The 15,049-nt window shown below is 35.4% G+C and overlaps 1 protein-coding gene across 3 annotated transcripts in view; it reads left to right on the plus strand.

Moving 5' to 3' along the window:
* The window catches only part of SOCS5 (suppressor of cytokine signaling 5), a 62,516-nt gene extending 48,027 nt beyond the window's left edge, over positions 1-14,489 (plus strand). For 2 of the 3 annotated variants that reach the window (XM_012473759.3, XM_021673865.2), the window contains exon 2: positions 9,864-14,489. In XM_012473759.3, the coding sequence (XP_012329182.1) occupies positions 9,876-11,486 (1,611 nt within the window). In that variant the 5' untranslated portion in view covers positions 9,864-9,875 and the 3' untranslated portion in view covers positions 11,487-14,489. The remainder of the gene's footprint in view (positions 1-9,863) is intronic. The other variant, XM_012473760.3, reaches the window with a different exon arrangement.
* Positions 14,490-15,049: the final 560 nt, after the last annotated feature.

Here is a 15,049-nt window from a genome sequence, read left to right on the forward strand (position 1 = left end):
CCCATCTCAGCCTCCTGAGTAGCTGAGACCACAGATATGTGCCACTTTGCCTGGCTAATTTTAGAAAATCTTTTTATAGACAGGGTGTCCCTATGTTGCCTAGGCTGATCTCAAACTCCTGGGCTCAAGAGATCCTCCTGCCTCAGCCTCCAAAAGTGTTGGGATTATAAGCATGAGCCACTGTGCTTGGCCAAATTTTCCTTTTTCTTACAATGTCAGAGAAGCTTGATCCAAAAAAGGGGCACACATTGTCCGGATTGGTCTTTTTTTTCTTTCTTTCTTTCTTGGATTCATTACAAGTTGTTAAATTATTTCCCATTAGTTTTTTTTTTTTTTTAGACCTTAAGTTTGGTATAGGAGACAGTAGTATCTTTAAGTTGGTAAAAAATTAGTAAATGTATTCTAAGCAATTTTAGATAAAAAGTAAAAAGGTGTTGTTATGAAAACATTTTATTTTTAGTCCTTAGAGTCTTCATATTTCTTGTGATACTTGATTTAAACTGCTGGAGTTATAAAATTGTTATACTCCTTAGAGAAGGAAATGGTGCAGATTCCATTTGTCACTTACCATTGGTAACTGAATATTATTTGTAAATTATTAGCAGGATCATAATGAGTTCACTGTTAAGTAGTTCCCCAAATCAGAAACTCTTTTCTGGATTAAGCTATCTACTAAATTTCTCAACTGAGAGTTGTTTTACTTTGTTGGGTTTTTTGTTTGTTTTTAACTACCTTTTATATTAAGGGAGATTTATGGGAAGCTTTGATGCCCTGTGCTCTAGTAAGCATGATCAGTAGAGGCAATGCTGACCGTACTAGTCACATATGGTTATAATGCTTAGTAAAATGTTATTTACTTTACTAAGTTGGTTTGCCTGACAGAAGTAATCTCTCTGAAGGTGGGATATCAATGCAGAACTGACTCAGCAATAATCTCTCCGTAGACATAAAACAGGCTTGCTTTTTGTTACTGTCACTAACATGAACTAACGTGCTTTGGATTGGTTGTATGTCAGAAGCTACCATTTTTGAGGCCCTATTATATACTTAGTTGTACCTACCTTATATCATGGTGTCCTCCTAAGAAAGAAATAATTATTCCTATTTTTAGATGGAAAGCCTGAGACTTAAGTCTCTCACACAGCTAGTAGGAACTTGAATTTGATTTTAGGTCCTGCTAAATCCAAGGCTTATGTTGTTTGTGTTATACCACAGTCTGTCAATAATGCTGGCCAAATAAGAAACATTTCAATGAATGGTATATTTGTTCGTATATTACATAAGATATTTTCCCCATAAGAAAATGAAACATAACTTAGTAGGATTTTAGGCTTCTCTAGTGTACGGTATCTATAGAGCAATTTTAAATTGTGGCAGTGTTTTATAGACTGAAAAGGAATTGAAAAGCCCTCCAAATGAATTAAGGACTATGTTCCTGGACCTTACCCAGTACTGTACAGATTAGCTATCCTTAGTTTTTGTAGATGAGCTGTAGCTTCAATGGCTCAGGAACATTGAAATCTCCATATTGTTTCTTAGGATATAATATAGAAGTGGGAGTCATGGATAGAACTTTCACTCTGGCAGATACTGTACATAGGAAAATGACGTTTGTGGCATGACCCAGAAGAACTGAAAGAGAAGAGTATTTTTTAAAGGAGAGAAAAGCTAAAGATGCTAGATAATACTGGTAACATTTTAAAAACCTCTCTGTATTTTGAGTGTCTCCTATGAGCCAAACATTTTATGCATATTATTTCTTAGTCACATGTAAGCCATAAGGTAGATATTATCCTCATTGTACCAGGGGGCAAATTTAGGTTCAGAAATATGAAGAAACACATTCAAGGTTATAGCACTCTTAAATGGTAATGCTGGAATTCATCCTTTCTCCTCCTTCCTCCTAAGTGTTTGATTATTTCATTACCTATCCGCTTTTCTATATGGTGCCCTAAGCAAAGCATATGCAGTGTCTGTACATGGAATTTGGGCTTAAGAATAGGATTTCTGCTAGACATCCCCTCCTACATGATACTAGAAGTTAGAATTGTGTGGATAAAACTTAGGAATTGGAAATGCAAAATTAAATAGTTACTTTTTTTTAATTAGAAAAAGAAATAGCCCTTAAATTGTCTTTTCTGGAGAGTAGTATTGCAGAGACCATATAACACATGACTCTTAATTTGGTTCTGTGTCCTCTTTTTTCTTCTTTTTAAAAATGGACCACTATATTAATGTATAGAGAGAAATATAAGAACTTATTAAACTTCATCCCTTGAAATTAGGCATATGATTACAAAATACATTCTTAACTGACCATGTAATTAAAAGTAGTATTCAGAGAAGCAGTAGAATATACTCATATAGACCCATTTGTTACAATAGTACCAGAATATTTCTGAGTGGCATACAGGCCTACACAAAGGGTCATGGGTTTCATAGTTGATAGGCATGTAGAGTACAGATACTGAAACATTGTGAGTAAGCTCATGAATATACTTGAGATTCTTTTGGTCAGAGTATTGTTTCATTACAATTTTAAGTATGCATGTGCTACCTCTGTCAAATTTTCATGTTGGAGTGATGCTAAGTTTGTATAATAATTTGAGATATAGTTCATCTCTTTGTTCTCTCCAATAATTCAAAATATGGAAATGATGTATTCTTTGAAGTTTAAAGAACTTATTAATGACACTATAGTACTTGGACTTAGAATAATTAATATGCAGTTACAAAATTGACTCAAGAAGAGGTAGAGAACCTGAGTAGACTAATAATAATGGAAGAAACTGAAGTCCAAGTTATTAATCTCTCAGATGTATTGGTTTCTACATCTATAAAATTGAGATAATTATTACTTGTAGGGTTGTTGGGAGAAGTAAAATGCTTATGTCAGAGCCTGGAACATTATTACCCCCAATAATGTAAATCGTCATCATAGCCATTACCATCATCGTTATTAACCTCTTTTTTCAAGAGTCAGCTTTTTTCCAGAGTTTTGTTTCTTTTATTACTCACTTCAAAGACTCTTACATTTACTATTAAAAAAATGTAATTGCCAGAGGTTTTTCTCTTTTACTAGTCTGATTCCATCTCTGACATATAGTTTACTTTAAAAAAAAAATAGACTTTCTAAGAAATAAAATAGAATGTAGACCCAGACATGGAAGAGGGTTTTTTTTTAATTATAAGAAGATTATGTACAGCTTTTGCATAAAAGAGAACATGTGGAAAGATACTCACCAAAAGATTAATAGTGATTGTCTCCGGGTGGTGGGACTTCAAGTGAGGGTTAGATTTTTTTAAATATGTTTCTGGAGTATTTTAATTATTTTATAATATGTGTGTGTGGTATTTTTCTAAGAAATATTTTCTATTTTATCACTTTATGCTCTAGTGATCATCTATTTAGAGTATTGATATTCAAACTGTTTCATAGAATGACTATTAGATTTGCTAAACATAATCTTAAATGTTTTATGTACTGCACCAGGGGTTGGCAAACTATGGCGTATGGGCAAAATCTGTCTCACCACTTGTTTTTGTACAGCCCACTGTGAGCTAAGAATGGATTTTACGTTTTAAAATGGTTAATGAAAATCAGAAGAATAATATTCTGTGACAAGGGGAAATTATATCAAATTCAAGTTTCACTGACCATAGATAAAGTTATGCTGACCTGCAGCAGTGCTTACTCACTAGCATCTTGCCTATGGCTGCATTCAGGGTACAGTGGCAGAGTTCTGTAGTTGCCGTAGAGACTGTATGGCCCACAAAGCCTAAAACATTTACCGTCTGGCCCTTTAGAGAAAATGTTTGCTGAGCCCTGTACCACATTCGAGAAACCCGTTTAGTTCAGCGTTTTGTTCCTTTAAAAAGAAAGTTGCTGTCTTTAGAGTCAGCATCTAGAATATGTAGTTGCCAAGTTAAAGAATAAGAGCATTTTGATAAATTTCACTAAATTGCCATGCAGAAAAATAGACCCAAGATACTACCTAACAGTTCAGAGAGCTTTTTCTTTACCTTAGTTGTTTAATCTTTGGTTATTAATTTCTATTGTGGTCAAAATGTGAATTGTGTATAATTTTAAAAATTTTATTATGCAACATGTCATGTACAGGAAAGAGTGTATAAAATTGTAAGTGCAGTCGAAAGACTGGTCCCTAGGCAAAAACCATGTACTCATTACCTACGCTAAGAAATAGAAAATTACCAGTGTTTTAGAACAAAGGTCCCCAACGTCCAGGCCAGACTGGTACTGGTCCATTGCCTGGTTGGAACCAGGCCCCACAGCAGGTAAGCAGCAGGCAAGTGAGCATTACCGCCTGATCTCTACTCCCATCCAATCAGCAGCAGCATTAGATGCTCATAGGATTCAACCCTGTTGTGAACTGCGCACACAAGAGATCTAGGTTGCGTGTTCCCTATGAGAATCTAATGCACGATGATCTGAGGTAGGACCGTTTTATCCTGAAACCATCTTCCATGAAACTAGTCCCTGGTGCCAAAAAGGCTGGGGACTGCTGTTTTAGAAGCCTCTGAGTGCTTCTTCCAATTCTCTACCCTTTCCCATAACAGGCAACCATTATCTTAACTTTGCTGACATCCCCTTGCTTTTGAATCTTTCTTATATATGTATGTATACCTAGCCAATATATTTGGGGGTTTGCTTGTTTAAAAGGTAAATTGATTCATAATGGATATATTCATCTCTTATAATTTCTTTCTCTGAGCATTATGTTTTGAGTGTTAAATTTTATATTGATGGAAGTAGCTGTAGTTAATCATTTCTGCTATATATCATATGAATGTATACTAACGGACTACTTAGCATTCACTTACATATCTCCATGACAGCCACAACAGCAACATTTTAAAAATTGAATTTGTTGACTCTCTTCAAACCCCCATGTGACAAAACTGTTTTATTTTGTGTTTGCTATCTCTAACCAGCATCTCTATTCTTGCATTTGCCTGAGCTAGGCTCCTAGTGTCATTTTTTATACAACTCTCCTCATTTCCCATGTTCAGTTGATCTTCAATCCTATAGATTTGACTTCTGAACATCTCATAGCCATCTCTACTGTCACCATCCTAGTCAGGTGCTTACTTGGACTCCTGTGGTAGCCTTCAGTGCCGTATCAGCATCCACCCTTGTTCTTTTATCACGGATTATGAGGCCTACCTCTCCGACTTCATCTTGACACGCTTCCCCTCACTCACTGGGTTGTATTAACTTCAGCCATTGTTCATGCCATGCTCATTCTTGCTTCAGGACCTTTGCGAATGCTGTTCCCTCTGCCTGTAGAACATTGTCTTGATTCATTTCTTCTTATCCTTCAGGATAAAATTTTGAAATATCACCTCCTCAGAGAAGTCTTCCTTGCTCCCCAACCCCAAAACTAGGTCATGTTTCCCTATTATCTTTAGGACTTTGTACTGCTACTTAATCCAGGCACTACTATAAATTTTAATTATGATTGTTGGAGGAAGACCTCTTATCTGATTCAGCTAGAACCAATTGTCTATAAAGTCTAATGAAGCGAGAAGTCATAAGAAGGGATACATACCTTAAATAGTTTATTCTAATTTTAAGAATATAACTGTATGTTAATTTGCCAGTCTTTTGATTAAGGACCTGTTATTGGAAAGGAGTTCGATCCAGACCCCAAGAGAGGGTTCTTGGACCTTCGCAATAAACAATTAAGGGTGAGCCAATATAGAAAAGAGAGAGCAACTTTATTAAGAAAGCAAAGGAATAAAATAATGGTTACTCCATAGACAGAGCAGCAGCATGGGCTGCTTGACTGAGTATACTTACGGTCTTTCTTGGTCATATGCTAAACAAGGGGTGAATTATTCATGAGTTTTTCAGGAAAGCGGTGGGCAATTCCTGGAACTGAGGGTTCCTCCCCTTTTTAGACCACGTAAGGTACCTTCCTGATGTTTCCATGGCATTTATAAACTGTCATGGCACTGACAGGAGTGTCTTTTAACATGCTAATACATTATAATCAATGTAGAATGAGCAGTGAGGACAACCAGAGGTCACTTTGGTTGTCATCTTAGTTTTGGTGGGTTCTGGCTCGCTTCTTTACCACAATCTGTTTTATCGGCATGGTCTTTGTGACCTGTATCTTGTGCCAACTCCTGTCTCATCCTGTGACTTAGAATGCCTAACTTCCTGGGAATGCAGCCCAGTAGTTCTCAGCCTTATTTTACCCAGCCTCTATTCAAGATAGAGTTGCTCTGATTCAAACACTACTGAAAGAGCCAAGGCCTTTTCTTTCAGAATAGGTCTACTAGTTGTAGATCCATATTGTCTGTATTGGAGAATCCATGCCCATAATATATCATATAAGATTCCAGTTTGAGTTTTTTAAGTAGAACAAGAATTTAGGCTCTTCAGATGAATTCTTAGTTTAGAATCTTTATAGATCTTTACAGTATTTTTTCCATTTCTTCGAACTGTTCTCTTGGCCTATACCTAATTCAGCAGCATAAGTATTTCACTTTTATTGAGTATTTGAGAGTCACTTAACTTTATCCAACTCCCCACTCTTCCATATTTCATTAGGCTAATTAACATTTAATTAAATCACATAGTTACAGTAATATAAATGGCATGAACAGGTTTGGAACCTAACATAACTAAAAGTGTAACTCAACTGCTGGGAACTACAAGTGTCTGGGTACACTAGATTAGAGGGCTCCACCTTTTTTTGAGTGTACATGGTCTACTGTATTAATGTATTATGTACACTGTAATAGTGTAACTCTGAGGTTGAATTATATGTTCATTTTTTACCCACAAAATAGCAATTTTATATGGTTCAACCCAATATTAAATAACAGTATAAAAGATAAATGGCCATCCAATTAGGTAATAATAGATCATGTCACAATATGATGCGTAAATAACAATTAAAAATAAATCATTTTTAAAAGGCCAGGTTATTCTAAAATTCTTTTTACGAAGCTGTAGCTATGACAGCCACACATTCCTGAAATTCTGGATCAGTTTTACTGTCAAATGTTGTATTATCTTTTTCTAAAAATTATTGAAATGCCACCAAAATATCAGTCAAAACTTGTCTCCTAAACTGCCTCTTGTGCCTGACTTTGATACAGAAATACTTTTAATCAACCTACATGCCACAATTTTTGTTACTGTAACTGAAGGACTTTCTGTTGGAAAGGTGTTATGGCTAAGAAGTCTAGATAGATTGAATAGTAGAGGAAGGAGTTGAGTTGTCATATTCTTCCTCTTTATGGCATTCAACGTTAAGAATATAACTGTTATGTTATAATTTAACTGTATATTTTAAGAATATAACTGTCATAATTATGTAAGTATAATAGTTCTCTCTTAATGTATTCTTAAAACATGTTAAACTTATTACTCAAAGCATGGGTTAAGTCCCGTTGAAATAAACTCCTGGGAACTATTTTAATTATTTTGTTTTGTGTAAATTTTGTAATAGATACTACTTGGCATTAACAAGGGCCATTGACTATACTATTTCATTTTTATATATGTAAATTTATGTAGTGAGGGAATTTGACCTAATTTTCCATAGTTCTAATTTGTAGCTTATCTGGTTAAATATAATTTTTCAACAAAAGCTATTTAACTTCCAAAAGGATTATAAAATCAGTTTTAACTTATTATTCCTTGGGGGAAAGAATAACATTTTAGAAATTTGTTTTGGATAGTTTTAAGAATAGCTAAGCATGTGTAGAAATGTAAGAGATTGTAATGAATGATAAACTTTTATTCTAAAATCAATGCATTTGAAATTTAACACTTTTTTAGCCCCTGTGTAATTTTATATAAAACCATAAGGTAATAGAGTTGTCATTTAGATCTCAAAGGGTTTCAGCTGTATCTGAAACACATTTCTAAAAATTCAACAAAACAAAAGAAGTTTGAATCTGACATTGTTAATACCAAGATAGTTGAAATGCCTTCCTGATTCTTATGTCGACTAGTCTATGAATTACTGTCAGTATTTTTTCCTTCCTAATAGTACAACTGCCCATATCACATTTCACATGTCAAGAAAATCAACTATCTTTCTCCAGGGAGAATGGAGCATAATACCTTTCTTTAAATTAGAATATTCTGTCACAATGCAATCTGATAACATGCTCCAGAGTAAGAATAGAGAAATAACTAAATTTCATGCTCTATGAAACCGAACCAAGGGTTTAGCGTTAGAAACTGCCTTTTGTACTCTGGCAAGTACAAATGTTTTCTGCATACCATATTCATTCATACAACTTACAAAGATCTGTGTAAGGAGATGAGTGGTTTTAGGTTAGGTCACTTTCTAAAAGTTATTTTTGGGGTATAATTTGCTTGTCAGAGAAGTATGTTTAGATAGCTCCAAAATCTGTAAACATGGAGAAGAGAGTTAAATTATTTGACTTCTTGAGTTTAGATTTTTCCATTTCTTCTAATGTTGATATTTAGTTACTGTTGATATTGTTGTGTGTCTGTTGATACTGTAGTCTTAAAAGAATTTATTTGCAAAGTGTCATAGCTACAGCTTTGTAAAAAGAATTTTATGAATTATATGTTCATTTTTTACCCACAAAATAGCAATTTTATATGGTTCAACCCAATGTTAAATAACAGTATAAAAGATAAATGGCCATCCAATTAGGTAATAATAGATCATGTCACAATATGATACGTAAATAACAATTAAAAATAAATCATTTTTAAAAGGCCAGGTTATTCTAAAATTCTTTTGTCATAAACTGCTTTAGATTTTTTTTTTAAGGAACAAGAATAAAGATGCCAAATTGTATGTTTTTGGTTTTTGTTCTTGTGAGTACTATAGTATCATAGCCTTGCTCTATTACTCTATTATAATTTCCAAACTCTTCCTGGATTAAGAATTGGGAAGTTTAAAGACACCTTTCCTGGCTGGGCATGGTGGCTCACGCCTGTAATCCCAGCACTTTGGGAGGCCGAGGCCAGTGGATCACCTGAGGTCAGGAGTTTGAGACCAGCCTGATCAACATGGTGAAACCCTGTCCCTACTAAAAAGACAAAAATTAGCTGGGCATGGTGGTGCGCACCTCTAATCCCAGCTATTCAGGAGGCTGAGGCAGGAGATTCACTTGAACCTGGGAGGTGGAGGTTGCAGTGAGCTGAGATTGCACCATTGCACTCCAGCATGAACGACAGAATGAGAGTCTGTCTCAAAAAAAGAAAGAGAGAAAAATATTTTTGTAGTTTATTTCTTTTCTACTCAAACTGCTTCTTCAAAATCATGGATACATTTGATATGTTATAGAGTGAGAGGGAAGATAAGGTTTTTTTGTAAGTGATGAAGCTGTAAACCTTAGAATCGCAAGGAACTGGTTACGTTAAATTGGGAAGATTGCTACTAATTAAAGGTTTTGAACTAATTTTACCGTGTTACACAAATGTGCTCCTGGTTATAACTTTTGAAAAGCTGTATACAAGTGTGTTTCAACAATATGGAGCCTATTTTGCCTTTGTAATATTCAAATTAAGGAGACAGGTTGATGCACAGGAAAAAGAAACCAGAGTTTAAGAGTGTTTATTTCCTTTCACCTGAGTTCAAAATATGCTACTGGAAAGGAAATGGGAAGTAAGGACTGGCTTGAACAAGGTCAGTGCCTAAAAGGCCCTGTGGTCTTCCTGCTGCCCAACAGAACACACGCCTCATCACTTCAGCAGGGCAGTGAACTGCTTCATTGCTTCAGTGAACTCTTGGCCAGTATCACTGAAATTCTGAATGGGAAGGGGCATGGGCACTGCATTAGCTACCTTCACATGCTACTTTGATTAATTTATTTTTCTCTTTTTCCTGTTTTGTCTTTAGATTTTATAATCAATGGATAAAGTGGGAAAAATGTGGAATAACTTCAAATACAGGTGTCAGAATCTCTTTAGTCATGAGGGAGGAAGCCACAATGAAAATGTGGACATGAACTCCAACAGATGTTTGTCTGTCAAAGAGAAAAATATCAGCATAGGAGACTCAACTCCTCAGCAACAAAGCAGTCCCTTAAGAGAAAATGTTGCCTTAGAACTGGGATTAAGCCCTTCAAAGAATTCTTCAAGGAGAAATCAAAATTGTGCCACTGAAATCCCTCAAATTGTTGAAATAAGCATCGAAAAGGATAATGATTCTTGTGTTACCCCAGGAACAAGACTTACACGAAGAGATTCCTACTCTCGACATGCTCCGTGGGGTGGGAAGAAGAAACATTCCTGTTCTACAAAGACCCAAAGTTCATTAGATACTGATAAAAAGTTTGGTAGAACTCGAAGTGGACTTCAAAGGAGAGAGAGGCGCTATGGTGTAAGTTCTGTACACGACATGGACAGTGTTTCCAGCAGAACTGTAGGAAGTCGTTCTCTGAGACAGCGGTTGCAGGATACTGTGGGCTTGTGTTTTCCCATGAGAACTTACAGCAAGCAGTCAAAGCCTCTCTTTTCCAATAAAAGAAAAATCCATCTTTCTGAATTAATGCTTGAGAAATGCCCTTTTCCTGCTGGTTCAGATTTAGCTCAAAAATGGCATTTGATTAAACAGCATACAGCTCCGGTGAGCCCACATTCAACATTTTTTGATACATTCGATCCATCTTTGGTTTCTACAGAAGATGAAGAAGATAGGCTTAGAGAGAGAAGGCGGCTTAGTATTGAAGAAGGGGTTGATCCCCCTCCCAATGCACAAATACATACATTTGAAGCTACTGCACAGGTTAATCCATTATATAAACTGGGACCAAAGTTAGCTCCTGGAATGACTGAAATAAGTGGGGACAGTTCTGCAATTCCACAAGCTAATTGTGACTCAGAAGAGGATGCAACCACCCTGTGTTTGCAGTCACGGAGGCAGAAGCAGCGTCAGGTATCTGGAGACAGCCATACCCATGTTAACAGACAGGGAGCTTGGAAAGTCCACACACAGATTGATTACATACACTGCCTTGTGCCTGATTTGCTTCAAATTACAGGGAATCCCTGTTACTGGGGAGTGATGGACCGTTATGAAGCAGAAGCCCTTCTTGAAGGGAAACCTGAAGGCACGTTTTTGCTCAGGGACTCTGCGCAAGAGGACTACCTCTTCTCTGTGAGCTTCCGACGTTACAACAGATCCCTGCATGCCCGAATTGAGCAGTGGAATCACAACTTTAGTTTTGATGCCCATGACCCGTGTGTATTTCACTCCTCCACTGTAACAGGACTTTTAGAACATTATAAAGATCCAAGTTCATGCATGTTTTTTGAACCATTGCTTACTATATCACTAAATAGGACTTTTCCTTTTAGCCTGCAGTATATCTGCCGTGCGGTAATCTGCAGGTGCACTACGTATGATGGCATTGATGGGCTCCCTCTACCCTCAATGTTACAGGATTTTTTAAAAGAATATCATTATAAACAAAAAGTTAGAGTTCGCTGGTTAGAACGAGAACCAGTCAAGGCAAAGTAAACTCTCCTGTCCCCAAAGGGTGTTAACTAGGTCCGCTTTCATGTGCATCAGACAGTACACTTATAGCAAGCACACATAGCAGTGTTAGGCTTTTTCATACAGTATGTAAGCTTAGTGTTAGTATCTGTCAGATGCGACCTGCTGTTACTTATTCAGATAAACATGGTGCCTATTGGAACAACAGAGGATAGAGCTACAGGTGTTCAGTAAGACTACAAAAACATTTTGCCGATTTCGCTAACAGTTTGGTTTTTAATGGCTGTAGTATTTGAGTGAGGCAACTCTGGGGCATTTGTTATGAAGAATTCTATTTCTTACTAAAGAACAAATTATTAATATTGGATGAGTATTTCAACAGTGTGACTAATGTTTGAAATTATTTTTTCCAAGAGTTTTTCTATAACCTTCCAAAAGTAGTGATGTTTGTAGTTACTATAAATCAAGCTTTGGAAGTCCAAAAAATAAAAAATAAAAGACTGCCTTCCTTTTAGAAAAAAATGCAATTTTCTGGCCACAAGGGCATAGTGCAGTTGACTTCAGTGTTGATGTAGTTTATAATCAGACCCCTTTTCTCTTCTGCAAAAGGTACTGTTAAGTAAACCAGATTTTCTAAATAGTCATTCTTAAAATTTCAGACTTACAAAGCTGAATTTTATTGAAAGGCCCTAGGTATTAATTTTTTAAGTGAGTGCTTTAACTTAAAACAGGCATTTGGAATAGCTGCTGCAATGTAGTCTTGCGTGTGATTTTTTTTTTAAGTTGATGTGCAGTCTAATTGTTGTTTCATAAAAGTTGGATCTTTTCCTATGCCCAGGATGATTTTGTGAACCATGAAGTACATGAGACTAGAAGATGCCCAAACAAATCAGATGATAGTAACTACAATGGTTGCTGATGTTGAGATTGTTGTTGAACTGTAATTAATAATTTGGATGGCAGTATTTATCTCTTTTTTGTAAACTCTCGTAGCTGAATTGCTTAAGTATAATTTATAGGAATTTCAGTGCAGTTAATTCTTAATGGAAAATCTGAAACCTAAATTGCAGAGTTAAAAGGTACTGTACAACCATTATATCTGTAAATAACTTTACTTAGCACCTTTTTGTCACTTAGAATAATATGTACTACTACTTGAGTGAGCTCTTTTGGAAGTTATATCAAGTTCTAGTGTTTGCTTCTTAGTAACTGGACTGAATTTACAGTTCTGTCCTAGACATTTTGCACTGAAGTAGCCAAATCCATTCTTGTGTCTTTCTGTTTATGTGCTCTGTACCACTGGTGAGTGCTCCATAGTTTCCTTACCTGCTGCTACAGAATGTTATTTTACATCCCTATGGTTATTGCCAAGGCTACAAAAAAGAAAAGCTATATTTGTATGCAACACTAACCCTTTGACTGATAATGTATGTTTCTGCTTGCTGTGCCTTGTTATGGCTGCTTTTTTGTGCTAATAAAGTATGTTTGGTGTTCTCCTTGTATATCTGCTGTTTTATACATTTGCAACAATTTCTCTTGTAAATGGAATGGTTTGGGGTTTTTAAATAAGCATTAACTAACAACCTTTCCATAGTTAATGCAGAGTTATTATACAGTCTAATATTGACTTATCAGAATAAGCTAACTCCAAATTTAATGCTCTACATCTTATCAGTCACAATCACATATACTGTGGAACAGTATGTATAGTTACTGCAAATTACTGTACAGTTTAGGTTATAACAGAACTGACAGAGAAATAGTAAGCCTATTGATTTCTCTGCTTATAAGTGAAAGATTGAAACTATCCAATGACATATTATAGTAAATGAGTATCTGTAACCTCCCACTGCATCAGAAGCAGATTGAATAAAGTCTTGTGAATTAGTAATACATCAGTACCATGTATTGGTTTGGGGACCATCTTAATTAAAAATAAATGCCCAAAATGTAGAACTTTAACCAAAGACTTGTCCATTTTAAAGCAAAATGGGGATTGAAGGGACTTATAATTTCTGTTGTTTCTAATTGAAGTCCCTGAATATCATATACCAAAGTGTTTGAGAACTTCATCCAAACCTACTTTAAAGCATTATGTGCAATTAAGTTGTTACGACATTATTAAATTGCGTAATTGTTGGGTCTATTTTCTTGAGCTTATAATTGTACCTGGAAAATAAACCTCTTGAGGAAAAAAAAAAGTCCATACTGATTATTGGAAAAGGACTATATATGTAAGCAAGATTGTGTTTTAGAGAGGAAACTTGAAACTCCAAGAAAGCACTTGATGTTTTTATATGCTTGTAGCAAATTGATGTTCTAACTGTAGTTTTATGGAAAATATTAATGCTTTTATGTATTTAAAACTTTCATGTGTTAAATGGAAATTGTTTTAAATGTGTTTGAGTTTATGTAAGCATGCGTACACTGTGCTAAAAGTCACTTCTGTTTCAGTTTGTGTATAATAATATGCAATTTTTGGTTTAAATTTTTTTCTTAAAATATTAGTGGCTTACATTTTAAAAAAGAAAAATCACCAGCATGAACTTGCACCTAAGTCTATATTCACTGTGTCCTTTTCTGAATCCCACTGTAGCCTGTCAACTAAATTTGAGTGTTATGGTCTTTTTAAAGTGCATTTAAATATAAACCAGGAATTTCTTTAAAAGTTGAGATGCATCTTTCTAGTTGAAATAATTAACCCAAGAAAAGGTTGGTTTGATTTGTACCCATTCTCATTCATTCTCTTCATTCCCTTACACACACACACACACACACACACACACCCCACCTCTCCTTCCCCCATATGTACAAGTGTGTATTATGTATGTATGCACATATATACATTTATGTTGTTAATATTACTTTAGATGGCATTGCCACCTGATAGAAAAGCATTTAGAGATCTTATGCTATAGATATTACCTGAAGAGTATTCTTGTACTATTCAAATTTTATTCTCTGCACTTAAAGTTTAGCCTTGCTACTTTAGTCTTGTTTATAATACAGTCACCTTACAAAGAGAAAGAGTTCATCTGTATTTTATTTTCTGGCTAAACACAGTACAAAATATTTGAAGAAAAGCAGCTTGGATTAAATAGTTATTAAGAGTCATAATTAAATTTATGTTTCTTAGACAAAACTTGAGCCCAAATAATCATTCTCTACACACCAATCTGTTTTTGCCTCTTATGTTTACATAAGATTTATAATGGCTGGAACCATAAGAACTGATACTTGCATTTTAACCTTCACTTGACAAAATCCAAAGCTTATGAATTTTTTAATTTCACATTTTGATCTGGTTGCTATTTATGTTTATTCCAAAGCTTTCTTTTCTCTCTGGCACTAAACACTAATTTGGAAAGTTTTATTGAGACTGGTCTTAGATCTCTTATTTTTATAGCAAATACTGCTTTTTGGTAGAACCAAAGAGCCTGTGAGTGAATCCGGAGCTGCCTCTTTTTTTTTTTTTTTTTTTTCTTTTGAGACAGAGTCTTGCTCTTGTCGCCCAGGCTGGAGTGCAGTGATCTGATCTTGGCTCACTGCAACCTCTGCCTCCCAGGTTCAAGTGATTCTCCTGCCTC

Source organism: Aotus nancymaae, unplaced genomic scaffold, assembly GCF_030222135.1.
Source record: "Aotus nancymaae isolate 86718 unplaced genomic scaffold, 86718_ANA_hifiasm-v0.15.2.pri h1tg000057l, whole genome shotgun sequence".
Taxonomy (NCBI): Eukaryota; Metazoa; Chordata; class Mammalia; order Primates; family Aotidae; genus Aotus; species Aotus nancymaae.